Raw genomic sequence first — 26317 nt, 5'->3', positions numbered from 1 at the left:
CAGCTCATGGTGCCTCTTGCTCCCAGCTCCTCACACGTGCACCACAAACTGAAGTTTTAAACCCAGGTGCCCTCATAGGCCTGCCTTAATTGATTCTAGCAGCTTTTTGATTGGCTACAGGTGTTCTAATCAGCCTGTCTGCCTTAATTGTCTCCAGAAAGTTCCTGATTATTCTGGAACCTTCTCTGTTACCTTACCCAGGGGAAAGGGACCTACTTAACCCTGGGGCTAATATATCTGCCTTCTATCACTCTCCTGTAGCCATCTGGCCTGACCCTGTCACACTGCATACAGGAGCCTTAGCCGTGAGAGTAATGACTGTAGTGTCTGTGCTCACCTGGAGGCCACTGTGAGCATGCGCCAACACCCAATCTCCCTACTCCAAACAAACAGACAAAAGCCCTACTCCATAATATCTCCTTTAAACAAGATTTTCCTAGCAACTTTTTCAGGACGGTTGCTTTACCTGACTGACTTTCTGTACATTCAAAACTTCCAAAGACATGGCTTGGGGGTAACTGTAGCGCCACTTGAGGGAACTGGAATTGCAGGCTACCATCCGATATACTACCAACTATTTTGTTGGTAAGCTCTTTGGAGAGAATAGAGACAAAAGTCACTGAGGCACCTTTAAAAGTTGCTCTTGATTCCGGGTTTCCCAAATATTGGCAGATCCTGCACTCCATGAAAGGAGCTTCAGGGCACGCCTTCCTGTGTGGGTGATTGTCCTCAGAAAATGAGTGCTTGAGATAGTTAGGGAAGGATATTTGATAGAACTCACTCATTCTCCGAGTGACAAGTTTATCCTTTACTCAAGGTAAATTAAAATAAACAAATACTATCAACAAGACCTTTGTAGCATCAGAAGCTGAAGGATGCAATGATCACAGTTTCTTATACTGGAAAAATACAACACGTTCTGTGGAGAGACTGGCATTTTGGTAAAAGCACAAGATTCTATGTAGTACAAAGAGAAACAATGTCATGCAGCCCATTTTAGATCTCGGGTCCCACAACAAGTCCATAAGATGGTCAATATTCCATGTGGAAATATTGGGCATTATCTTCTCAAAACTTCAGAACATGAAAATAAGCCTCCTGGAGATCTACTGAAAATAAGATTGGGGAGAGTCGCCCAGAAATACTTTAGTTTTTGCTACAGTAAGAAGTACTTTCAATACAGAACACTTCTTTTTTCGACTCATAACTTCTACACGGTTTATTCACAAATGCCATATGATCCCTCCCGTCAAGTGAAAGTCTAACCTTATCTGACAACCTTCTCGTTACATTATGCAGAGTCCAGCAGTCATCACTTAAAAACTTTCAAAAAGGTGGCTTTGAACGAACAAGTGGAGGGACCAATTACAGCCTTCATAAAACTCCAGCATCTCAGTTGTTGTCCATAACCATCGTTATTTAAAAAGAGAAAAAGAAGAAGATGGTGTCTGATTTGCCAAACATTAGCACATCTCTCTGAAGATAAAATCTTAACTCCATTCAGACTAACATGGCTGCTGCTCTGATTCCTGGGATAGTTGGTTTCATGTCTCAATGCAGGAGTGGTGGGTGAAATTCTGTGGCCTGCATTGTGCAGGAGGTCAGACTGGATGATCATAATGGTGCCTTCTGACCTGAATATCTATGAATCTATCTATGAATCAATACCTGGCATAATTCTTGCTTTGCTTCCAGACCCCAATTATAGCAAATCAGTATATAAAGATCTTGGTCCAGATCCATTATTAGAATCTCTTGGTGAAATCATTCTTAATATTTAACATTACCTGATGTCAAATCCAGAGAAGCCTGTTCATCAGCATAGATACTAGAACCCATATAGGGGAACATATTGTGACTCCTATATGTCTTTGGGAGGGTATAATAGAAGGAGACATGGAGTATAATATGTTGCATGTGATGGACCCTCAGATTGACTACTCTATTTCTGGTAGATATTTCTCCAGAAATGTGATGTGTATATAACTGAAAGAAGACAGAAAACATTCGCAACTGCTTATGGTACTAGCCTTGTTCATGTTCTGGGCAGAAGCTCTCACTCTGTCCCTCGGGAGTCTGTGCAAAGAAGAAAAGTCAGGCTGGCTCAGCAAGACACACATAGAACCGAATGATTGCAATCTAGACCATCTAGCCTTTGTGCACCACAGGCCAGGTTGGAAGCCTATGGACACACACAAAACACAGTGCAACAAACTGTGAACACATGCACCCTGTATTCACACGCTGCACAGTATTGTAATAATCTTTGTACAAAATATGCCTTGTGAGGTATCACTTGAAAAGTAATAACTCATTGGTTAGTAATATGGTGACATGTATGTAGCAACATTATATGTAAAGTTATGAACATAAGATGAAATTATGACTGAAATATGGTTACCATAATGGATAAACCTGTTTCTCAGAGAGAAAGGACAAGCTGATGACTCTAGTCAGGAGTCATCAAAGTTGATGGACAGTCACCTGTCAAGTGATCATTTTTTGACAAAGAAGAAGAGGGACAGTAACAGATTGATCTACATTTTAGCAAACAGCATGGAATCTCTTTCACCATGAGACTCCATGTCTCCAACCTCACAGCGGGAATGAACTTTACCTAGAGGTAACCCTCAGGAAAATGCATTTTAAAAGGTGCTTGGACTATAAACTGAGGGGCAAAACCACCTCAAGGTATCTCTCCCTCCTTCCTTTTTCACCTAAGAAGACAAAGGAAGTAGCCATTTGACTTTGGGAGAGATCCTGACCTGAAATTTGGTCAGCCCTGTTTCTGTAAGCATGTGGTAAGGATTTGATCTTGACCCAAGTCTAGTTTAAGTTTTTTAGCACGAGAAAGCATTTGATCTTGTAACCATTTCTGACTTTAATGCCTTGTACTTGTAGTCACTTACAATCTATCTCTTTGTAGTTAAATAAACTTGTTTTATTCTTTAATCAAACTGATCCAGTTTTGCATTCAAACTGAATTGTTTGGGTCATTCCCTTTAAAGTAGCAAACTGTTGAATATTGTTCTCTTACAGGAGCAATGGACCTACCATATCAGGACTGTCCAGGAAGGGACTGGACAATGCAGAAGACAAGTTTTGGGGGACAATTCGGGACTGGGTGTATGTTGTAGTAACCAAGGCTGCTAAGGTCAGTGTTGCTGGCAGGCAGCTATATCAGACACTCAGGGTATGACCTGCATGCCGGTCGGCTGTTTGTTAGGAGCTCAAAGCAGCACCCCAGGTTGCAGGCGAGCCACCCCAGGTTGCAGAGCAGGTGCTGACACAACCCCTTACTGGTCTAGATTGCACCCCAAATGTGATACAGGGATTTTTCCTGAACCAAAATCCAGTGCTGCCTAACATCAGCTGGGAAGCTGAAAGGAAGGAACTACAGTCACACATTCTAAGAAGGTGATAAACGCCCTCCTAGCATCTCAGAAGTAATTCACAGGTGATGTCTATATATCACTTGAGGTTTAGATGAGTGTTACAAGGAACACACATCAAGGCTAAGTCAGCTGAAGCAAAGGACGTTCTAGTGTTTTTACAGGATGGCCTGACCATGGGGCTCAAGGCCAACACTTCTTGGAAAGATACGTCATCAATTGCAGGCACATTGCGCTGTAAGAAATCCACCCATCACATAACAGATTTCTTATTAGTCCTCTGGCAATGTGCAGATTCTTGTCATAATCTCAATCTGTGTACCAGTAAAACCACTTTTCAGTTTCATAGCTGGTAGCTCCTATTCTCGCTGAAAGTATGTTCCCTACTCTCTACTTCCTTGTCCAGTGAGGTGTCAGAGCTTGGTGTGCTGTCAGTGAAACTTCAGTTCCATATTCTATCAAACATTTTATGAACTAGCCAGGTGTCCATCCCCAATGTCACCACAATCTTCCTCATGTAATAGGAAGTGGCAATATTGTCCTTCTGGATGAATCCAAACATCCCAAGGAAGTAGAGTACTTAATTTAGATGTGAAAAGAGCCTTCAGGAGAATAAAGGTATATATAGCTGCATCATTCAAAGCCTCTGGTCCAACTGTTCTCATTACTGTGCACTTGTGAAAAGAGCAGTGATTTTGTGGGAAAGAGATCATAAACATCTTAGGAGGAGAGCTGTCAGGCTAGAAGAGGGCCTTCCATCTACACTTGCTCAAATACTATAGAGCCGCCATCCTCACCCCTGCTGATTCACTGTTTAGTAGAAGAATGTTATGGAACAGGGTGCCCCAATAACTCTTAAGGATGTTTCAGTCCTACATAGATAAATTGAATCCACCTTTCTTCTCTAGGGATGATATACTGCTTTCTGTATCCCCCTGTGAAGACTGTCTGACATGCAGAACACTGAGAAGGGGAAAATTCTGTCTTACCCCTATGAATTTTCATTTGAGGACTCTCATGTCAGACAGTCGAACTTTCCCTTGGAGGACTGTATTATGTTGAGAGTTTTCTTCTGGCGATTACTCGCTTGTTAAGTAGATTGAAAGGAAACAGGATGTTCATACAGGAAATACCTAAATTTCATGTTAAGGCTTTGCTGCAAATGGTTGGAGTTGAATAGCACTTTTAAATAGTGTTTTTTAGCTCTGGAATGTATCATGCTCTTTCTGAACGATGGGTGGTCCTCAGCCCAGGCTCGGAGCAAAAATCTGATGAACCGCCAGAAGCCATGGTGATGGGGAATGCCCATTTGTGAAGACTGTCTGACATGGTGGGTCCTAGAATGAAAATTCACAGGTAAAACAGAATTTTCCCTTTTTGTCATAATGTTCATTTGAGTCCAATAATATGAAATTCCAATGAGATGTAACAGAAGGTTGTGTTTATGAAAAGTACCATTATAATATTAAACTAACTTTCCCATAAAATGTTTAGATTTATCAGATATATTACAAGATACTGAGGTCAAGAATTTTAAACATAGGGGCCCAGAGTTAGCCTATTAAATCTTTATGTACCCACCTAAATAAGTGGCCTTTCAAATCCTATGAGCATCCGGCCGTTCCTATTGAAGTTAAGCTGAATCTGTTAGTTTTGGGGTCTGGAATAGATATTTAGACATAATTTAGTACCCAACAAATGCTTCATGTGTCCCATCTTTCTTTTTCTGGCACTTTGGGAGGGGGTGATTGTAGGTATACTGTGAAATTAGTGGGCTTTTTTTTTATTTAAGTTCTTTACATATTTTATGTTTGTTATAATTTATTGTGAAAGTGCATAGAGGTTTTGATGAGCTCTTCTGGATGTTTATAGATGGGTTGCAGCCATTGTTTGCTGCTTTCTGGTATATTAAGGACTGAAAGGTTTTGGATTTTTTTTAAAGGCTTTTCTCTTGTTCTATCTTGGATATATCAAGAAGTCAAGTCTGATCTTCTCTCTGTTTGCTGGAGGATTTCTTGGATGATTGAGAGTTGTGAATAGGGAGCTTTGATAGCCTCTAAAGGTAGGGATGGAACTGCTGAATATTTAACAAGACAGCTTTTCCCCTTGTACTTGGGGTTTTTTTTATGTTGTTTTCTCAGTTCTTTATAAACATAACATAACTTCTCACTGCTAACAATCAGGTTTCATTTGCATATCTTCTCTGATGTTATAAACCTCCTGCTTCTCCAATCGTCCACAGTGTTTTCCAGGAAAAACACAGTAGGAAGGAACTAATTTCCCTTCTCCAAACTTTTCAGGCTACCGTCAACATAAAGACACAAAAAAGGCACAAACCCATTTTGTTGCTTTGTAGATGACATTTAAAGTTGCGGAAATACATACTTGTAATCATGCCAAAAGGCTCTTAATCTCCAGAGGCAATAGTGAAAATGCAATAAGGTGGATCAGGGAACTGTTTGATTTGCAGTGTGTGTTGATACTTTATTTCAGATGATTCAGCATGCTGCAAGCTTCTTGAGCAGCTCTTATTTTATGTAGTATATGTAAAAATTTGAACAAAATCAGAGGTTATTTGGGTTCTCTTCCCTGAGTTTTGTATATGTGAGAGATAACTAGGACTGAGGCTAGACAAGAGGTCTTGGCATTTGTGGTTGGCAAATATTTAATAGTTACATTACAGAGAACCTGGATCTGACCTTTCAAGAGGATTTTATCTAAAAAACTTGAATGTGAGAAAAAAAACTTTTTGTATATTGCAAAATAAACAATAAAGATGGATTTAGTACTGAAAATACCTCTAATGATCTGAGTTTAGGCACTGAGAATAAGCATTTATTACTGGACATTTTGGTTCAATAAGCAATCATAAGCCAAAGATCTAACTGGCATTTTTCTTGAAGTTGTGACTTGTTGTGGGCTAACATTGAGTCTAAATATATTTACAAATATTTACATATTTTATTTTAACATAATTAGAGTAATGAATAGCCCAGGGATTGGTATTTGGCCAGAATGACTTTACCTTTTGTGACCGGATTCCCCGGGGAGCCAGCTGAGGTCACTCAATTTGGGTGGACTGCAAAGAATGGGGCAGACAATCCCCAAAGCTGGTGGATATTCCAATACTTAGATTTACCAAGCCAGCACAAAACAGCTTCTTTATTACCTCACTGGTTACCCAGAAGCCAACAGCATAGTTCCCTTAAAGTAACCCAGCCTCAGGCCTCCATCTAGACACCCAAGTCAGATATGATGAGGATTAATGAAAATCTTCATCGTATAAAAAAGTTCTACCAATCCCAAGGGATCAGACACATTACCTTCCAGGTTAATGAATATTCCAGATCTTACCCAAATACACACTTACAACCAATTCTTATTCACTAAACTAAAATTTATTAAAAAAGAAAAGAGAGTGAGTATAGGTTAAAAGATTAGTATACACACAGACATGAGTCAATCCTGAGATTCAGATTCATAGCAGAGATGGTGAGTTTGTAGTTGCAAAGAGTTTTTAGAATTTAGTCCATAGGTTATAGTCCAATGTCTAATATCCTATTCAGGGTGTTCCAGTTTAGGACTGGGATTTCAATCTTGTGGCTTAAGCTTCCCCTGCACTGAAGCATCAAGCAGATCTGAGATGACAGGATCAGGACCCAAGGGTCTTTTATACATTGTTCTAGCATTCACTTGACCATACAGTCCTGGGTAAACAATAGGCTTTTAATGTAATCTTCTGTTTCCTAACACCGCCATTAGTTATACAAATTAATATAGGGCAATTTATCCATTTGGCAGTCTATCACAAACTTCAGAGAGACATATAAAGAATGATGTTATTGCACTCAAGATTCATCTAAATGTTAACATTCCCTTTTGATCTCTGAATCAACAGCTATAGTGACAGGAACTGTCTGTTTACATGGCTAACATTTATGAGTACACAATTAGTATCACTTCTAACAATATAGGTTTGCTTTTCAAAGTTCTAGCCTATCTACCATAGATCTTAATTACCATTTCTAACATGTCTCTACTGGTTGGCTTTGGGTTAGTTAGCCTGCAAGCTGTTTAATGCTTTCTGGCCATGTGTTATACTTTGTACAAGATTCGTTGCAATTATATAACAGTGGTAGCAACAATGGTTTGCATGATTATATTTTAATTAGATAATATCACACCTTTTATGTGGTTAGGTGTAATCTGGCAAAGTTCCTAATGGATATCTAGACAATCACATAATCAGAAGAATACCATGACCGCTGATAGGAATTCAGCAGAGAAACCAAGTATTGAATGGTCACAGAAATTGAATTATTCTTTCTCCTGAAAATGTAGCTTATCTGGAACAGGTTCCTCCCTTCCCCAATTATTGGGCAGTGTGAGAAGATTTTCAGTGCTGCCTGTACTCTTCCTGACCTGTTTAGTAGTTCAGTAGAGGTCTTTACTCTCTAGGATTGTCAGGTGGGCCTGTTTTACAGGTACTAACAACTCATTTTATGTAAAACACACAAAGAAGTGATATGACGACATTACAGTGGTGGGCACTTACATTTCTGGAACAAAGATGGAAAACGTGGGTTTTCTTTTGTGTGATCGCACACTCCCTATTAACAGTTAATGTATTACAGAGTATTTCACATCCTAGTGGATACAATGTAGTATAAAGTTCCTATTTTTAGCCATAGGAGGGACATGAGATATTTGACCATAAACTAGTCGCATGTCCAAGGCAGTATTTTATCCATCTTCGGCCAGTATAATTGTAGAGAGAAAATTCCACTTTTGGAGAAAGAAAAGTTTCTTAAGCAGGTTGATTTTTAAAATAAATGCTCAGACATCTGGAATATTGGTGATGATCCAGGCGCAGATGAATCAATGGGCAGAGGTCCAATGATACACTTATAGGCACATAATTATCATCATACCAGAGCCATGTGATAAATTATGGAAATAGGTGCAAAGTAAAATCTGTCACATGGGTCTGTAATTTATCACATGCATCACCACCACATACATGTGGAATGTGCATATATCTCACGCTCATAGTTTTTCTAGCAATTACTTTGGAAGAATTTCTACCAAAATACTTTTTGACAACATTTAGGATACTTGTTTTAAAAAAATGAAGTTTCCAAAGATGAAGAAATCTCTCTATATAAATTTGTCTCTTGGCAAATCTCAGTCCTTGCAGATTGAGCACCACCTAGATGGATCTCTATGTAGACTCTGAATGTGGCCTGGATGGATACTCACTTTACGTCCATCATTGGCAATCTTATTACACCACCAGATTTTTTGGTGGCCACATGATTGCTGGCCACGTAGCAGCATTCTTGGGTAAACTTGGTCTTCTATCTTAATATGTCCTGACCAAGAAAACTGGTAAAAAAACAAAACCAGTACTGATAAAAGTGACTGCTGGGTTCAGCTATGAATATCCTCATTGTTAACCTTGTCCTGCCACTTAATATGTAGCAGCTGACGAGGATGACAAGAATCCAAAACATCAATCTTTAGCTCTTCAGCCTTCCACAGCACTCGCATTTTACTGCTGTGCAATAAAGTTGGTATAACTGTGGTTCTATAGATCTGCAGCTTTGTAGCACACTTGATGTCATGACATCCCTCTAGAGGTTGCTGAAGGGACCAAAACATGGCAGCAGCTGCTGCTATATGAATGTCAACATCTTTTGAGTATCCTCTAGCACTATCTATAATGCTTTCCAAGTATTTGATAGTTGCCACCTGCTTGATGTTCCATCTAGACAGGTTAATACTGAGCTGGTTGTGTTCTGGAGCTGGAGGCTGTTCGATGGTAATTGCCAGGGGCTTAGTTTTATCTGGATTAATAACCAGACCAGTGTGGTCTGCTTCTTGCCTAATCAGACTGGCCATCAGCTGTGGCATAATGGCCCTTTCACAAGGTTTCATTGATTGTCACCTCAGTAGCAGAGAAACTCTTAGCCATTTCAGATACAGGGACAACTGACCAGATTGTTGCAGGTGGCTGGCTTCAGTATAAGCATCCTTCTGACTTTTTATATCTGAAATAACATATGATACCCGATTCCTTGCATACATTTTGAGAACTTTCATCAGTGTTCACAGTAGCTTAACATAATTTTTTTTCTTGATAAATGTCATAATTCCAGTGACCACAGTAGTAGTTATAGTTGTTTTCCAACCCATTTTCAAAACTCATTGATACAATCACTGGAATTATAATCAGGCTCCACTTCTTAGCACTTTGTCACTGGATGTGAAATACTACACACAAAAGCAATATATGATGAATGTGTGTATTTTATATATGCAGGGATTCAGATATGAAAGTATTATCCCTGTTAATGAATAAGTCAAAATTTAATAATTTTATGAGTATTTTCGTATTGCAAGTAAATGGTTTTTAATTTAGTTAATCAGATTCTTGGATTAAATTCAGAATTTGAAATTCAAAAAGTGATATGAGAATGGTGATATTTTTATCTCCCGATGTCTGCTCTGCCTCCTACGTCCCTGTTCCTCTGAGCTACACAGTGTTTTTTTCAGCTTTGGAGAAATCTTTATTTATAAAGCATTTATGCTAATTATTATTTTGGAAAGGTACATCAATAGATGTGTTTCAATAGTAATTAATGCAAAAAACATGAGATTACATTGCTTTATTATAGGTAGAAATTCTATCACTCCTAAATTACTCTGTCAAGTCCTTTTGACAAACCCAAGTTACTTCACACTGTCTTGTTTTTTTAGGAGGATCACCCTTAATTCCGATAATTTTCTTTTATAAAAGTGCTCTTTTTAGAAAAGGTTTCTTTTTAAATTATTTTGTGGGTGTGAGACAACACTCAGTAATGCACAGGTGGATTTAGATTGTTTTAAGGTTAATAATAGAATAACTAAATTAAACATTTAACATTTGTAAAAGAGTTTGTCAAGAAAATAACTGAATATTAGAGTAGATTTTGAATCAGAAAATGTATAAGCTAGTACCATGTGCCAGTAGGGAAATGGTTTGTCTAGTGACATTCCATTTGAAAAAGGAATTATTTAATTTTGGCATTGGTATATTCCAGGAATTGAGTCCAAGCCTTGCATTTGTGGTTCTCACTTGGAACGTTTATGGATACAGCACAGCATCCCATTTGACATTAACATTAGCTTTGTGAAAAAGAGCAGAATACCTGTAGCTAGATTAAAAATGGTTTACACTAATAATCTATTGATGAGTAATAACTTTTACAAGGTATGCATTAGGTGATGGTTTTAATCTAAAAAATAATGGTCAGGTAATACATATACCCACACACATTAGTATAGGAAAGAGCTTTGTGGATATAGAACTTAAATGTAAATGCTGAATAATGAAGGTATGAATTCCATGAAATTTGGGTAATTTAAAAAAGATCATCTTAGCACATTTTAAATACTATAGCAGGAAAATATTGCAGAAACATGACTGAGTCTAATTAGTGAAGAAACATTTGGAGAGGAACTCTTTTTATTACTAAACTTTCCTAAACATTCATGTGAAGTAAGTGCAAACTCTTTCCCTGATTCTGCTGTTTATATACTATAGGTTAAAGCTGCAACTGGTGAGGAGGTATCAGCAGAGGATCTTGGAGGTGCTGATCTTCACTGCCGGTAAAACAAACAAAACCCCCTGGGGTTTGTCATTTTCCACATACCCCCTTTAGTTTTTAATGGGGCTAAAAATGAACGGATCAAAAGATTTTTCTAAAGCAGGTTGGTCCACCTAGTTTAGTATCCTTGTCTAGCAATGACCAGTAACTTCTTCGAGTGTTTGTTCATGTCCATTCCGATCAAGTGTGTGCATGTGCATGGTAGCTGGAAGATTTTTCCCATAGCAGCCTCCGTGAGGTTGGCCTGGGCACCCCCTGGAGTTGCGCCTTCATGGTGCTCAATATAGAGCCCTGCCCACCCGCCAACCCCTCAGTTCCTTTTTACCGCCAGTGACAGTTAGCTGGAATGTCCCATAGCCCTTGCTTAGCAAGTGCCTTTATCTCTGTTTTTTGTGTATAGTTCTCTCTAGTTAGTTGTATAGTAGTTAGTTAGAGTTAGTTGGGGGTTCCCCACCTTCCAACTCCCCGGAACTGAGGTATGCCGCGGTCCCTGGGTTTCAAAACCTGTGAGGTCTGCGCTAAGTGCATGCCAAAGAGTGACCCCCCACACTTCTTGTCTAAGGTGCCTAAGGGAAGGTCACCAAAAGGACCGGTGTAGGAACTGCCACGAGTTCCGTCCCAGAGCTATTAAAGAAAGAGAACAGCGGGTTAAGGTTCTCCTAATGGAGGCAGCTCTTTGCCCCCATTCACACCCTGGGTCGGGGGACACCACACACAGCACATCGGCGGGGAGTGCCCTGGCACTGTCATCCCAGGAACTGGTGCTGAAAAAGGACTCTCTTTGAGACACTCGGCACCAGCACAGCTCCTCTCGTGGCCAGTCGGCCAGGCACCAGTCTCAGTCGCCAGTGTCACAGAAGAAGAAGAAGCTGGAGAGAGAGCATTCTCCCCCTGCTAAGTCTAAGGAGCCAACAGCTGTGAGACCCCAGTTGGGCCACAACACTAGGTCCCCGGGCAGGGCCGAGTTGACTCCTGCCCAGGTGAAGCAGTTGAGTCTGGGCCCATCGCGATCGCCAGACTCTACTGGCCAGCAACTGCTGCTCCCCTTGACACCGGTGGCTTTTTAAGCAGCTCAAGACTTGCTGCATGTCACAGCGCCATTCTCGCCCCCTAGCACAGAGGTGGCTCCGTCCCCGTCTGCACCACCGCGACCCCAGGTGCAATCCAGAGGGAAGCCGGCGATGATATCCTGGCACTCTCCTCCTCAGTGGCACCCTCCAGCACTGACACCTGTGGAGAGAGAATCCCATCGGTCCCTGAGCTCCCTCCGCTCGGTGCCCCGAAGCATGGCTCCTCCGTGGTGTTCGTTTTTGGAGACCTCAGAGTTGGAGTCAGACACCTACCGTTCGGATAAGAGCAGGAGCAGCAGGTTCAGGTCGCGGTGGGACAGGCAGACTTACCTGGCACCGTGGCCACCGCAGTGGCAGAACCCCTCTCAATGGCCCTTCTGGACTTCCTGGGCCTTTCACCAGAGCCAGGGAAGGAGCCAAGGGTTCCACTCAGTGGCGGCTTCGGCCACCTTTATCCCACTGGCTGAGCAACCAGCCACTGAACCACTGCCACCAACGTTGACACCATTGACTGTGGCACCGTCGCTGGCTTCGACACCAGCTGTGGCTTCGACACTGGCATCAGCACTGGCCTCAACAGTGGCTCCGACGCCACCTGCAGTACTGACAGCGACCCCGAGTTCTATGCTGACAGCCCCATCAACAAGCACGGCACCATCCTTGTCTGCTCCTGCACAGGACCCCCAAGAGTCACGGGATCCATTGGGTGCCGCTGGCAGGGAGCAGCTGCCATTATTTGGGGCTTCCTCCTCGTCGTCACCAGACGAGATGCTGGCTGGTACTGCCATAGCCCCGGCGCTTGAGGACAATCGGGTGTTGCAGCACTTGCTGCACCGGGTGACCCAGGGTTTGGGCATCAAGGCAGAGGAAGTAACAGAGGACTCCGATCCCATGATGAATATCCTCGCGCTCTCTTGACCTTCCCATATTGCCCTACTGCACATAAAAACTATTGTGGACACCAGCAAAACCCTGTGGCAGACCCCAGCCTCATTGCCACCCACTGCCAAGTGCAATGAACAACGGTATTTTGTGCCGTCTAAGGGTTATGAACATCTTTTTTCCCACCCACAACCTGATTCGCTTGTTGTGGACGCTGCTAACCAGCGTGAGTGTCAAGGTTTTCAAGGCCCTTCCCCTAAAAACAGGGAGGCTAAAAAACTCTACCTTTTTCAGGAGGAAGGTCTATTCCACGGGTGGATTGCAGCTCCATATTTCCAACCAATAGGCCACTGTCAGTCAGTACTCTTTTAATACCTCTATTGCAATGGCAAAATTTGCTGAGCTGCTCCCTCTAACTCCCATGCCGAGTTTTCGGCCTTGGTTGAGGAGGGCAAACTGATCTCTTGAGTTTCCCTCCATGACGAGAGTCATGGCTACAGAGGTGGTCATGAGAAGGGGCTCCTGGATCCAGGTCTCAGGTCTCCTGTACGAGGTTCAGCAGACCATACAGGACCTCTCATTTGAGGGTGTGACTCTGTTTTCGGAGAAGACAGATAAAAGGCTACGCAGCCTAAAAGACTCTAGAGCCACCCTCAAATCCTTGGGCCTACACACTCTTGCCACGCAGCGGAAACCTTTCAGGCCTCAACCTCCTCCACGGTTCTACCAACAGGACGGCTCCCAGAGGAGGACTAGGAATGGCAGAAAAAGGCCACACCCATCCTCAGGCCAGGGCTCTGGCCAACCCAAACCATCTTCTGGCCCCAAACTAGCCTTTTAAAGGTGTGGTCGAGCATGGTGCACTTGAACAAAAACTGGATCTACCTTTTCCTCCCGACTGTCCCCTTTTTACTGGGCATGGTCCCATAGGACTTTGGACTGCTGGGTGCGCCGCAAGGTGGAGAGGGGATACTCCATCCAATTCTGTGCCCTCCCACCCTTCCACTCCTCTTACCCGTCCCTCTTCAGGGACCCTTCTGATGAGCAGCTCCTTATATAGGAGGTGCACTCAGTCCTTTCACTAGGAGCAGTGGAAAAGGTTTCTCAGGAGCGGAAGGGCAGGCGTTTCTATTCTCGGTATTTCCTAATACGGAAAGCCAAGGGCTCAGGCCCATACTAGACCTGCAAGAACTCAACAAATTTATAAAGAAGCTCAAGTTCCACATGGTCTCTTAGGCCTCCATCATCCCTTCATTGGATCCAGGAGACTTGTATGCCGCCCTCAACTTGAAAGACGTGGACTTTCATATAGCTATAACTGTCCCACAGAAAATACCACAGGTGTGTGGTAAACACCCACTACCAGTTCACAGTCCTCCCGTTCAGCCTGTCAGCAGCGCCTCGTGTTTTTACTAAGTGCATGGCATTTGTGGCTGCGTTCCTGTGCAGACAGCAGGTGCAGGTGTTCCTGTACCGTGGCGACTGGCTCATCAAGGGCCACTCCAGGTCTCAAGTGGAAGCACGAGTCAACTTCATAAGGGCTATGTTCGACAAACTGGGCCTTCTTCTGAACGAGGGGAAATCAACGCTGTCCCCGGTTCAGAGGATAGAATTTATAGGGGCAGTACTGGACTCGACTCAAGCCTCCTGGAAGCAAGGTTTCGGTCCCTTGGTGACATCATACGAGGTCTCAGCCGGTTCCCCTCCAGCACAGCAAGAAATTGCCTGAAAATCGTGGGACACATCGCTTCTTGTACCTACATAGTACAGCATGCCAGACTCAGACTTTGACCTCTTCAGTCATGGCTAACGTTAGTGTATCAGCCAGTCCGGGACAGCTTGGTCAGGATCGTAATCCTGCCTCGCATGGTACTTGACTCCCTCCTGTGATGGCTCGACCCACAGATAGTATGTGCAGGGGTCCCCTTCACCAGCCCTCAGCCGTCCCTCTTGCTAGTGACAGATGCGTCAGCCTTGGGCTGGGGAGCACATTTGGAAGACCTCAGGATACAAGGCCTTTGGTCTCAGGCAGAACTTGCTCTCCACATCGATGTCAGAGAGCTCAGAGCAGTATGCCTTGCATGCCAGACTTTCCGAGACCACTTGATAGGGAGATGTGTGTCAGTTATGACAGGCAACACCATGGCGATGTTCTAATATCAACAAACAGGGGTGTGTGTTCCTTTCCCCTGTGCTAGGAAGCTCTCATGTTGTGGGACTTCTTTGTAGAGCACTCAATACATCTGCAAGCTTCGTAGCAACCTGGAGTGCAGAACGAGTTGGCAGACTATCTCAGCAGGTTGTTCCACGGCCACGAGTGGTTCCTTTACCCGGACATGGTGACCTCAGTCTTCCATCAGTGGGGTTTCCCCAGATAGACCTGTTAGTCAAACTACGCAACAGGAAGTGCCAGCAGTTTTGCTCCTTCCTGAATCACATCCCGGCTTCCATCGTGGATGCGTTCCTCCTCCCATAGGGAGGCTGTCCCCTGTACGCATTTCCGCCTATCCCTCTCATTCACAAGGTGCTCCTCAAGATACAGAGGAAACAAGTGTCCTAAACATACAGTTAAGGGTAGCATAAAATCCCTCCTTTACCTGTAAAGGGTTAAGAAGCTCAGATAACCTGGTTGGCACCTGACCAAAAGGACCAATAAGGGGAGGAGATACTTTCAAATCTGTGGGGGAAGGTTTTTGTTTTGTTTTTGTGTTTTGTGTGTTGTCTCCGGAGACAAAAAGAGAGACCAAGGAAGTAATCCAGCTCCTACTGAAATGATACATCTAATATTACAGAAATAGTAAGTAATAGCAAGGAATGCGTTGGATTTGTCTTTTGTTTTAGCTTGTGAATTTTCCCTGTGCTAAGAGGGAGGTTTATCCCTGTTTTTTGTAACTTTGAAGTTTTGTCTGGGGGGAATCCTCTGTGTTTTAAGTCTTATTACCCTGTAAAATTACCTTCCATCCTGATTTTACAGAGGTGCTTCATTTACTTTTTTTTCTTTATAATAAAGTTCTGTTTTTTAAGAATCTGACTAGTGTTTAGTGTCCTAAAAACCCAAGAGTCTGATCTGTGCTCACCTTGTTTACCTATTCTCAAGCCTCCCCAGGAAAGCGGGGGAAGAGGCTTGGGGGAATATTTTGGGGAAACAGGAACTCCAAGTGGTCCTTTTCTGAATCTTTGTCTTACTCACTTGGTGGTAGCAGCAGTACTCATCCAAGGACAAGGAAGGATTTGTGCCTTGGGGAAGTTTTTAACATAAGCTGGTAGAAATAAGCTTAGGGGGTCTTTCATGCAGGTCCCCACCTCTGTACCCTAGATTTCAGAGTGGGGAGGGAACCCTGACAACAAGCTTTGGTGATATTGATAGCTCCAGCCTGGCCCCACCAGCACTGGTACACATCATTCATGGAAATGTCTGTGGAAGCTCCAATCACCATGCTGCTCTTCCAGGATTTACTAATTTAGGATCATGGCCGTCTCCAACACGCTAACCTCAAGTTGCTGCACCTCACTGCGTGGAAGCTGCATGGCTGAATCCAATGGAGCTTTCTTGCTCGGATCAGGTTAGACAAGTCCTCCTTGGCAGTAGGAAACCCTCCATGAGAGCCATCTACTTTGCCAAGTGGAAGAGATTTTCAGTCTGGTCGGCGCAGCACCGTTTGTCCCCGACGCTCGCCTCTGTGCCATTTATATTAGACTATCTTGTCCATGTCGTCAGTAAGGGTTCACTTGGCCACCATCTCTGCCTTCCACCCAGGCACAGACGGCCGCTCAGTCTTTGCTAACCCTATGATCAGCCGCTTCCTTAAAGGTCTTGACAGGCTATACCCGCATGTCCGACAGCCTGTTCTGGCTTGGGATCTCAATCTGGTCCTTTCCAGACTCATGGGACCACCCTTTGAATCTTTGGCAACATGCTCCCTGCTCTATCTCTCATACAAGGTACTGTTTCTCATAGTGATAACCTCAGCCAGAAGGGTGTCTGAGCTCAAGGCACTGACATCAGAGCCCCCTTACATGGGTTCAATAAAGACAAGGTTCAGCTCAGGCCTTACTCAGCGTTCCTCCCAAAGGTTGTCTCCCAGTTTCACATCAACCAGGACATCTTCCTCCCAGTGTTCTATCCTAAGCCACACTCCAGCTGCAGGGAGCAAAGGCTTCACTCATTAGATGTCTGCAGAGCGCTACATTGAGAGAAAGAAGCGATTCTGAAAGTCTGTCCAGTTATTTATGGCAGTGGTAGACAGAATGAAAGGTCTTCCTGTCTCCTCTCAATGCATCTCATCATGGATCATGTCCTGCATCCGTGAGTGCTACAACCTGGTGAAGATGCCTGCTCCTCCGATCACTGCACACTCCACCAGGGCTCAGGCCTCTTCAACTGTGTTCCTGGCGCAGGTTCCCACCCAGGAAATCTGCAGAGCAGCAACGTAGGCCTCCATACACACTTTCACCATGCACTGTGTGATCACCCAGCAGGCCAGAGATGATGCAGCCTTTGGAAGAGCAGTGCTCCAGTCAGTAGACGGCTCTGACGCCACCTGAACTTGGGCTTGTGAGTCACCTGATTGGAATGGACATAAACAAGCATTGAAGAAGAAAAAAACTGTTACTCGCCATCTCGTAACTGTTTATCTTGGAGATGTATTATTCATGTCCATTTGAATACCCACCCTCTGTCAGAGTAGCTGGCAAGAAGGAACTGAGGGGGTGGCGGGTTGGCAGGGCTCTATATTGAGCGCCATGAAGGTGCAACTCCAGGGGGCGCCCCAGCTGACCCGATGGAGGCTGCTATGGGAAAAATTGTCTGGCTACTGTGCATATGCGGGTGCGCACACCTGATTGAAATGGACATGAACAACACATTTCGAAGAACAACAGTTACGAGAAGGTGAGTAACCATTTTTTCAGAGAAAGACAACCCACTTCCATAATTTACCAGTCCAGTTATTTAAATGTACACATTTAATGCCCGCAGTCCCCATCCAACGATAGTAGTGGAAATTGTACTGAAAATGGTGTCCTTGTGCAATAACTAAGGAAATTCTAGGAAGTCTCTAGATACCATGTTTGACCTCAGATTCCCAGACTTTGTAGTGTTGTATTTTACTGGTAATACTTTATCATCGGCTATTCAAGATTTTTTTTTTAATTTAAGACTTGGTATTTTTTATTTTGTCATTTTTGAGGTTATTGAATTGGTAGTATTATAAGAACTTGTATGACAGACGCATTCTATTGCTGAGTATCTATTGTAAGTATGGCAGTGTGGGTATCATGTGTTGGAATAAAATTTTTGTTATTATATATCAACTGCAATAACATGTCCATTATAGGTATATTTCTATTGTGCATTCTGTGTTTTATGTTATTAGGCTATTAAATCATGGAAAAGGTCATACATCTTATACCTTCTAGGATTCTTTATGGTCAATTGTAGCTTATTGTACACTAAATCAAAATGTCCAGTGATAAAAGGAACATTTGTAAAGAGTCTATACTATCAAAGCTGAAATAACTATATACTTTCACTTTCTCAGAATGGGAAGGGAAAAAAAGCAAAATGTAAGCATTCCTTTATAATACAATGAATAAATAAGCTCCGTTTGTACTTCAGTTTACTGGTGATTGAAGTGTTATTGTTAAGGTAATTAATGATATTTTAAAATCACTGTCAAATTTCTCCCATGATTTCAGTTATTTTCATTCACTATTTTAACTCATATTTTAGAAGTTTAGTATTGAAATTTTTCTTCCCTAATAGTTCTTCATTCTTCAACATGCATTGTTTTTTATTGTTCACTTACTCATAAATATTGGGCTGCTCAAAATAGATTTTATTTTAAATATTGAAACACTTTGTATTTTAAACCGATGTAAGGAACTACATGGATGATGCAAAAATATACAAGAAAAGAGGAGTGCAAATATGATGTCTGCCAACTTTGTGGTCTCTTTACAAATGTAAAAAAACCTGAAACTATATGTTAACTTCCTAAATATGGATTTGGGAGCCTGGTTTTAGGCATCTAATTTTTAAAATATTGGCCAAAGTATTTTAAAAACTCTCATTTTTACCAGTTTTTTGTGTATGTGTGGTGTATATTACATACATTATAAATATATATATATATATTTACTTCTGTACAGAAAGTCTGGTGTAACTGATCACTATGCTTTGGATGACAATCATGCACTTCATCTAGCTAGAAAAGTTGTGAGGAGTTTAAATTACCAAAAGAAAGTAGATGTAAGTATATATGTGATTTTTTTTTAACATAATGCATTTTCTAAATTAAAATGTATAATTTTTCCTTTTTTTGCTGTGTCATAGCCGTGTTCGGCCCAGGATATGTGTGAGACATGGGTGAGGTAATATCTTTTATTGGACCAACTTCTGTTGGTCAGTGAAGCTTTTGAATAACGCAGAGCTGAAGAAGAGCTCTGTGTAGCTCAAAGTAAGAGATATTATCTTATCCACCTTGTTTTTCTAGTTTTTCCTTATTATTTGTATGTGCATTGGTATGTTTGACATTAAATACATTTTTGACATTGAAAAAAGACATGGTTCCTGTCCCAAAGAGCTAAAGGTCTAATCTTGCAAGTATGTGCTCCTATATGCAGTCCCAGTGAAACTGATGGGACTACATGCAGGAGTAAGCAGAGGTTTTGGGGTAACTGTTTCAGAAATATGCTCTAAATTAAGTTCCACAACATACTTAATTTTAAGCATATGACCAGTCAGTCCCATTGACATCAGTGGGACCTCCTCATGCTTCAAGTCAGGTACATGCTGAAATACCTCCTTGAAACTGGGTTTTAGACAGTAATGAACAAAGGAAGTGGAGAGGGAGGGGGTGCACTCAAATCATTAATAATTCAGGTTCATCATGTGTCTTGTTGATTTTAAAATAATAGGGTAGGTTTGATGTAAAGGGTGAATGGCTTGTAGTGGAGGAATTGGCTTAGGTCAGAGGGTCAGACTGAGGAGATAGAGTACACTGGCTGAAGGAGGAGAGGGTATGTAAACATAAGTAATGGCCTAGAAAAAATCTTTTTCAGTTTATGATGTGCCAATTACCCTGGTATCTAGGTGGGGACAGGGTGCAGATATGCAAAAGGGAGAAAGATGCAAAAGTTTTGGTGAAGTGGGAGGAATTGTCAGTGTGGAGCATGGGCAGAGGTGACATGTGCAGTAGTAGAAGTTAGGGACAGAAAGAAGGAGAGGAGTGATGCTGTTCAGACCCTTCAGTGTAAGGGGCTTGAACTTGATGCAAAACAAGGTTCAAAGCCAGTAAAGTGATCTGAGCATGAGTGGTGAATGGGGAGCTATGAACAGGGTAGTTGGGAAATTAATTAGGCTGTTTTGGCTTATCATGATGTGAAATAATTTCTTTGTCATTTTAATAGCTTTATTAAATTGCTACAGGTGACTATAGAACCATCAGAAGAGCCTTTATATCCTGCTGATGAATTATATGGAATAGTTGGGGATCAGCTTAAAAGAAACTTTGATGTCAAAGAGGTATGGATAAAAATGTAGCTGCAAAATACACACACAAAATACTTTTTGCACTCAGTTTCCTTGCAGGAAGGCATGCTTCATTTATTCCTCAACATTTGTCTTCAGAATACAGCTGTTGGGCTTGATGAATCTTCCATTATTATAGGATCTTCTAATGTTTTAAATGTTCTTGTTTTGGTAAGCCCAGTAAAATGTGAATGCATTGTTAAAAATTTAACACTTTTCTATTATTCTCTTGAAAAAACGATTAACAAAGGTTAGAGTTTAAAAGTATTTTTAAAAGGTTGCCAAGACTACAGTTAAATAATAGGTTTGCAGATCTTCTACACCACGTGGCCACTGCTTGGATACAGTATTTTAGCATTCTTTTTTTGCTAATTCTGTAGAGCTAGATATAAAGAATTCTGTCCTGATTTAAGGATTCTGGAGGCCTCAAACGTAACAGAAATAGTTTAGCTCTCCCAGCCACACAAAGGGATCTCACCCTGCAGAGCGCGGCTCCACAATACGTAGCACTACTGTGCACATCTGCTGATCGCAGTATGCTCTTAGAGGGCCCTAAGGCCTCAGTAATAGCTGCACAAGCAGTTCACATACTGTTTATGGGTTGGGGAAGAGGACTGCATTCTCTCCAAGCCCCCCTGCCTATGGTCCCACGTGCAAAGCCTATTTACTCAAACTTTGCCTGCAAGACCAGTATTTGGTCTGTAGTTAAGAGTCCTGGCTTGAAACCTCCTTTAAATACTTTACCAGGAGACATGAAGTCTCACTTTCATTACAGGGACGCTGAAGTACTTGAATACTCCGATTTCCTATTCTTTAAAGTTGACATTTCTTTTGCCATGTGTCTTGCTGGTTATGCTCATATGCTTAGTCACAAAACCAAATCTTGGTCATTTTAAAACTGATTGTCCATTGTTGTATGACAGGTCCCAAACATAAGCAAAGCTTCATATGCATGTACCTTCAAAGAGAATGGCAAATGCATGTGTGTAGCTTTTTCTATCTTTGAAATGTATAGTGAGTGTACCCATTTGTGGTTAATATGCCTGGAAAAAACAGTTTTTCTGTCTGACATGGGAGTAAACAGAAGAACTTGCTTATGATTCAGTTTTGAAGGTGTGTAAAGTTTGGGACCTGATGTTTTCAATCTTTAAATCTCCTTTAAAATGGACCCTCTTTTGATGAAAATAGAGGTAAAGCATAACTTATAAGGTACAAGGGTTCTTCCCCCCCCAGCCTAACTTTCGTCTACCATCAAAATAAATACATAAATCAGGATGCTTGACATCTTCTAAATGGAATGCCCTTGAATACTTGATGACAAGTTAAATGTCAAAGTGCACCCTGTCTTTCTAAACAAATTTTAGTGCAAACTAAAATAAGGAGGGAAACCTAATTTTCTTCTTCTTTCCCCCCCTTAAGGTTATTGCTAGAATTGTAGATGGAAGTAAATTTGATGAATTCAAAGCCTTATATGGGGATACGTTAATCACAGGTATTTAGAACATATATTTTTTTAAAAAATTATTCTGTAAATATTTCTCCCAGTTTTACAGGTGGGATAATTTTGTTTGGCTCATCCATTGTGCTGAGCTTTAAAATTATTTAATAATAAAGGGTTTTCTTTCCTCAGGAAACACATCATTACATCAAGAAAATAGTATTGGCTCTGCATTTTTTATAGTGAACTCAATGTACCTGAAAATTTGTAACTTTTTGTTGTTTTTCTTTTTTCCCTGTTCAGGATTTGCTAGACTATTTGGTTACCCAGTAGGAATTATTGGAAACAATGGAGTTCTCTTCTCTGAGTCAGCAAAGAAGGCAAGTTTAATGTGTTATTGAGTCTCTCTTCAAATTTTAATTGAACATTGTTACTGAGAACTCAACTATTGGATCAGAATTTCCAAGGGGAAAAATGGGGTTTTTTTTGTAATAACTAATGGATGTGTCTGTGTGGGTATCTGATGTGAAAATGAAATGACCAAAATTTCTTGATAGACTTTGAAAGTAATTTACTTTGTTTTATAAAAGGTGGTGTTACCATAACAGATTCAGATAAGAGGCAGACATGGCAACAGGAAAGTATAGTTACAAGAAGAGCAATCAAAGCTGTATGGATATGTCACAGTTGAAGTAATAAATTCTGAAACCTCCAGTTGTTACAGGAAAGTCAATACAAATGCTTTAAAAAGTAATTGTTAGATGAAATTCTAAACCTTTAAATTGAAATGTTACAGTTAATCATAATTTTTCTAGCGATTGATAAGAATTTAGTTCCAGTAAAAATTTCTGATGTACTCTTATTTCTCAGTCTGGTATCCAATTTGTTGACTTACAATAGGTTTGCTTTTCATACTTCTTCTTGGTAACTCCTGAAAGAAACTAACTAATATAAGGATGTATATTATATATTAATTTTATCTTCTTTACAATCTCGGTACAATGTATTTTTGTTCCTTTTTAAAAAAACAAAAGTGTTCCTCCAGTACAATGTTCTGAATATGTCAGTGCCTTGACACAAGGATCAGGGAACAGAGAGGCTCTTTAGGTGAGAAGGTGGCTATTGGCCAAGTTTTGTCTTACTTAAATAAGGGATTCTGGATTCTTTAAAGAAACAGGTGACAAGGCCAAACTGAATTTCTATTTTGGGGGGAAGAAGGGCAATAGTAATCATATATCCTGGTCTCTTTTGGTGAAATCCTCACAGAACTGGTGAGGAAGTTAGTGCAGAAAGACTGGGGGAAAGAGAAAGCTTTTGGGAGAAAGTTGAAGGAGGGAAAAGATTTTGCTTGGCTCCTAGGTGGCATGAAACAAGGCACAAAGGTGAGCTGTGTGTAATGGAGAATACTTTGAACTTTAAGGATTGCAATAAATAAGACCATTTTGTGGTGACATTTATTTTCTACAGCTCTCTGCAGCTTTAAAGACCTCATTACCCTTTTATACCTTCAGTATTCTCTGGTGAGTAGTATTGCAAAAGCTTTCCTATCAACAAGAAAGCAAGGGAGTACTTTTTCTCTCTTTCCCCTTATTATTTCTGCCATAGCATCTGGCACTATAAGAGTAAGTTTATCAACCTCCAATCACCAAATAGAGTACATGTTCAGAACAATGGAATGATAGTGTTCAGAGTCCTCCCATGAAACTTGGTGGTAACTCTCGGGCACTTCTATCATCAGACCTGTCCAACTCATATTCTCCTGTTAAATGGCAGAAAACTTAATTAACACAGAGTTACGGTTGCCCAGTAACCGGTGACCTTTCAGAACATCAAATTTAGCACAACTCAGACTTCTGAAAACCGGGAAAATAAAGAGTTAAGGTAAATGCCCATGCAACCTCTACTTTGCCTTCTGGAGCAGGCAATAGTTATTGAGAATTATCTGCATTCACTATGGCTGCATTAACTGTGTGAGGTGTAGTGTACTGAATGGTAAAGGAGTGAATTGGAGCAGTTTGGATGAGCTGTCATAGTGATATGAGCAAGGTCCTGAGAAAATAACAGTTTTTAAAAAATCCACAGCAGCATCATGAGTAAATGTTCAAGTTTCATGGGCTATGTATGGCCACCGAGACACCCCACCCCAAGGTTAGTAGGGCCCCTAAGATCCCAGAGCACACAGTAGTCAGGGAGAAGTGCTCAGACCCCTGCAGAGGGATCGCGCTCTCCCAGATCCCAGTGCACATACAGAAGGGAAGAATTCAGGGCTGACAGTCCCCCCCATTCCTAAACCCCCAACTTCCTGTGCTACCCCTTTCCTTTCACCTGAATCCCCTAAGCACTCTTCCTTGCCCAACCACCCATTCCCACTTATCCCATCTCCATAATACCCCCATTTCTCGCTACAGACCCAAACCTCTTTTGAAGCCCTAGTCACTTCTCCCCTCCTCGTGAACATTTGCATGTGTAATTTGTTTTCTTTTAAAAATAATTGCAGCATCTTCTGAATATTCTGCTGTATTCAGATTGCATTTCTAACTTCCCACCCTCACCCCAAACCAAAACACCAACAACCCACCCCCCGACACCTGGACAGAGGCAGATTTTTCACAGTTGTTCATAGTTCATTCTCAGATTTCTGCCCAGGGTGCGTTTCAAACTTCAGAGTTGCTAGAATCTGTCGAACTCAATGAAATACTATTTTTTTCCGCCTTGTGATTGAATTTTGGAAACACCTTGCTCAATGACCCCACATGTGGATCGCTAATCCAACAGTACAATGAGGCATAGCAAATTTTAAGACCATCTGTGTAAGCACACGTATTTTTAGAGCGCTAAGAAGAGTCATCCTTTTAACAAGAAGGACTTCCCAACCATAGTGAGGGCAGAGCTGGTGCTCCATTATAATATTGTATGAAATTAGGAGGAGACTGGAAGGGAGAGCCTCTCTGCATCCATCAGCAGCATAGCAGCTTCAGAGGTGTTCAGTGGTCCATTTGTCTCAATGAGATGTTCTCAGGTGAAAGAGAATACCAAATGGAGATGGGTACAGCCTGAAACAATAGCTCTGAGACGATGTGAACTGCTCCTTTCATGTCAATGAGTGCTCCCCTCCATCAAATGCTGGAGAGTTTCCTGATACCCATTCTTAGCTCCTTGCTCCTCACCCAGTCTCAGCAGTGTGTTCTTGGTACATGACCCAAGCATGCCTGTTCTAAGCTCCCCACCCAGAGGGGCAGGATCGTGGCTCACCTCGGGGAGGGAGAGGGGCTGACACCCCCAGAAAGGCAAGGGCCCTCCAGAACCATACTCACATGGGGAGGGGAACAGGAAAGGGAAGTTACACCCCCTGTAGATGGGCTGGGGTTTCCCGATCTTGGCGCACATATGGGGACAGAGAGCTGGGCTCAGAGACCATGGAGGTGCAGGAACCCTTAGATCCCAGCTCACATAGCAAGGTAGGGAGAGGGACTTACATTTCCCCCAGAATAAAAATTCCCCTTTGACAGAGGCAGATGAGGAGCAATATGTCACGTTTCTTTTTCTTTTTCTTTTTTTTAAACTTCAGATTTCTGCCCCTAGGTTGGATTTGAGCTCACCGGGACTAGAGTGTTGCTCAGAACTGGTAACCCTAATGTGTCCTTGAAGCCATTCAGGTCCTGTGACATAGAGATAGTTTTATTGGCAGTTAGCACTTCACTCTGTATATTCTCAGTGTAATCCATTGGGTGCATAAACCTTCGGCCAGGTCTACACTACAGACCTATGTCAGTATAAGTACACCACTCAGGGGTGTGAAAAATCCACACCATTGAGCAACGTAGTTAATACCCAGCTAACCCCCTGCATGTAGACAGCACTATGTCAGTGGGAGGGCTTCTCCTGCTGACATAGCTACTGCTTTTGGCAGGTGGACTAATTAGGCTGATGAGATAAGTTCTTTTGTTGGTGCAGTAGTGTCTTCACAAAAACCCCTTTGTGGTGCAGCTGTACTGCTGTACGTGAAGACAAGCCCTTAGTGTGCCCTAACTGGAGAAGCAAACTCTGTTTCAAAAAATGTTTTAATTTGATTTTCCCCAAAGGGATGGTGGGTGCCATGCACTCTGCTGGGGTAACCGTTAAGCATCTGAGATCTTGATGTGATGATCTGAGCCCTGGTTTGGTCTCTGTATGTCAGCAAAAAATGGTGCCAGAACCTGTCAACTTTAAGAAAAGCTGTTTTTTTCCCCTCTAGGGGCTGTATCTTGGGAATCCGTCATTCAAATGGCCCCAAATTTGGATCACTGTCTGTACCCTCCTTCCCCATGAGGCACACCAAATTTCAAGGCAATCTGATTAACTATACGGATTAGAGC

General features: G+C 41.9%; 1 protein-coding gene across 1 annotated transcript in view; it reads left to right on the top strand.

The window, feature by feature from the left end:
• The window catches only part of MCCC2 (methylcrotonyl-CoA carboxylase subunit 2), a 101004-nt gene that overhangs the window by 53860 nt on the left and 20827 nt on the right, over nt 1–26317 (top strand). Inside the window, 5 exon segments of the mRNA XM_077818013.1 lie at nt 10978–11042; nt 19144–19243; nt 20423–20518; nt 21944–22016; nt 22266–22353. Coding sequence (XP_077674139.1) covers nt 10978–11042; nt 19144–19243; nt 20423–20518; nt 21944–22016; nt 22266–22353 — 422 coding nt within the window.

This window comes from Eretmochelys imbricata, chromosome 5, assembly GCF_965152235.1.
Source record: "Eretmochelys imbricata isolate rEreImb1 chromosome 5, rEreImb1.hap1, whole genome shotgun sequence".
Lineage (NCBI taxonomy): Eukaryota > Metazoa > Chordata > Testudines > Cheloniidae > Eretmochelys > Eretmochelys imbricata.
Note: the sequence above shows the minus strand (reverse complement) of the source record. Positions and strands in the feature narration are given on the sequence as shown.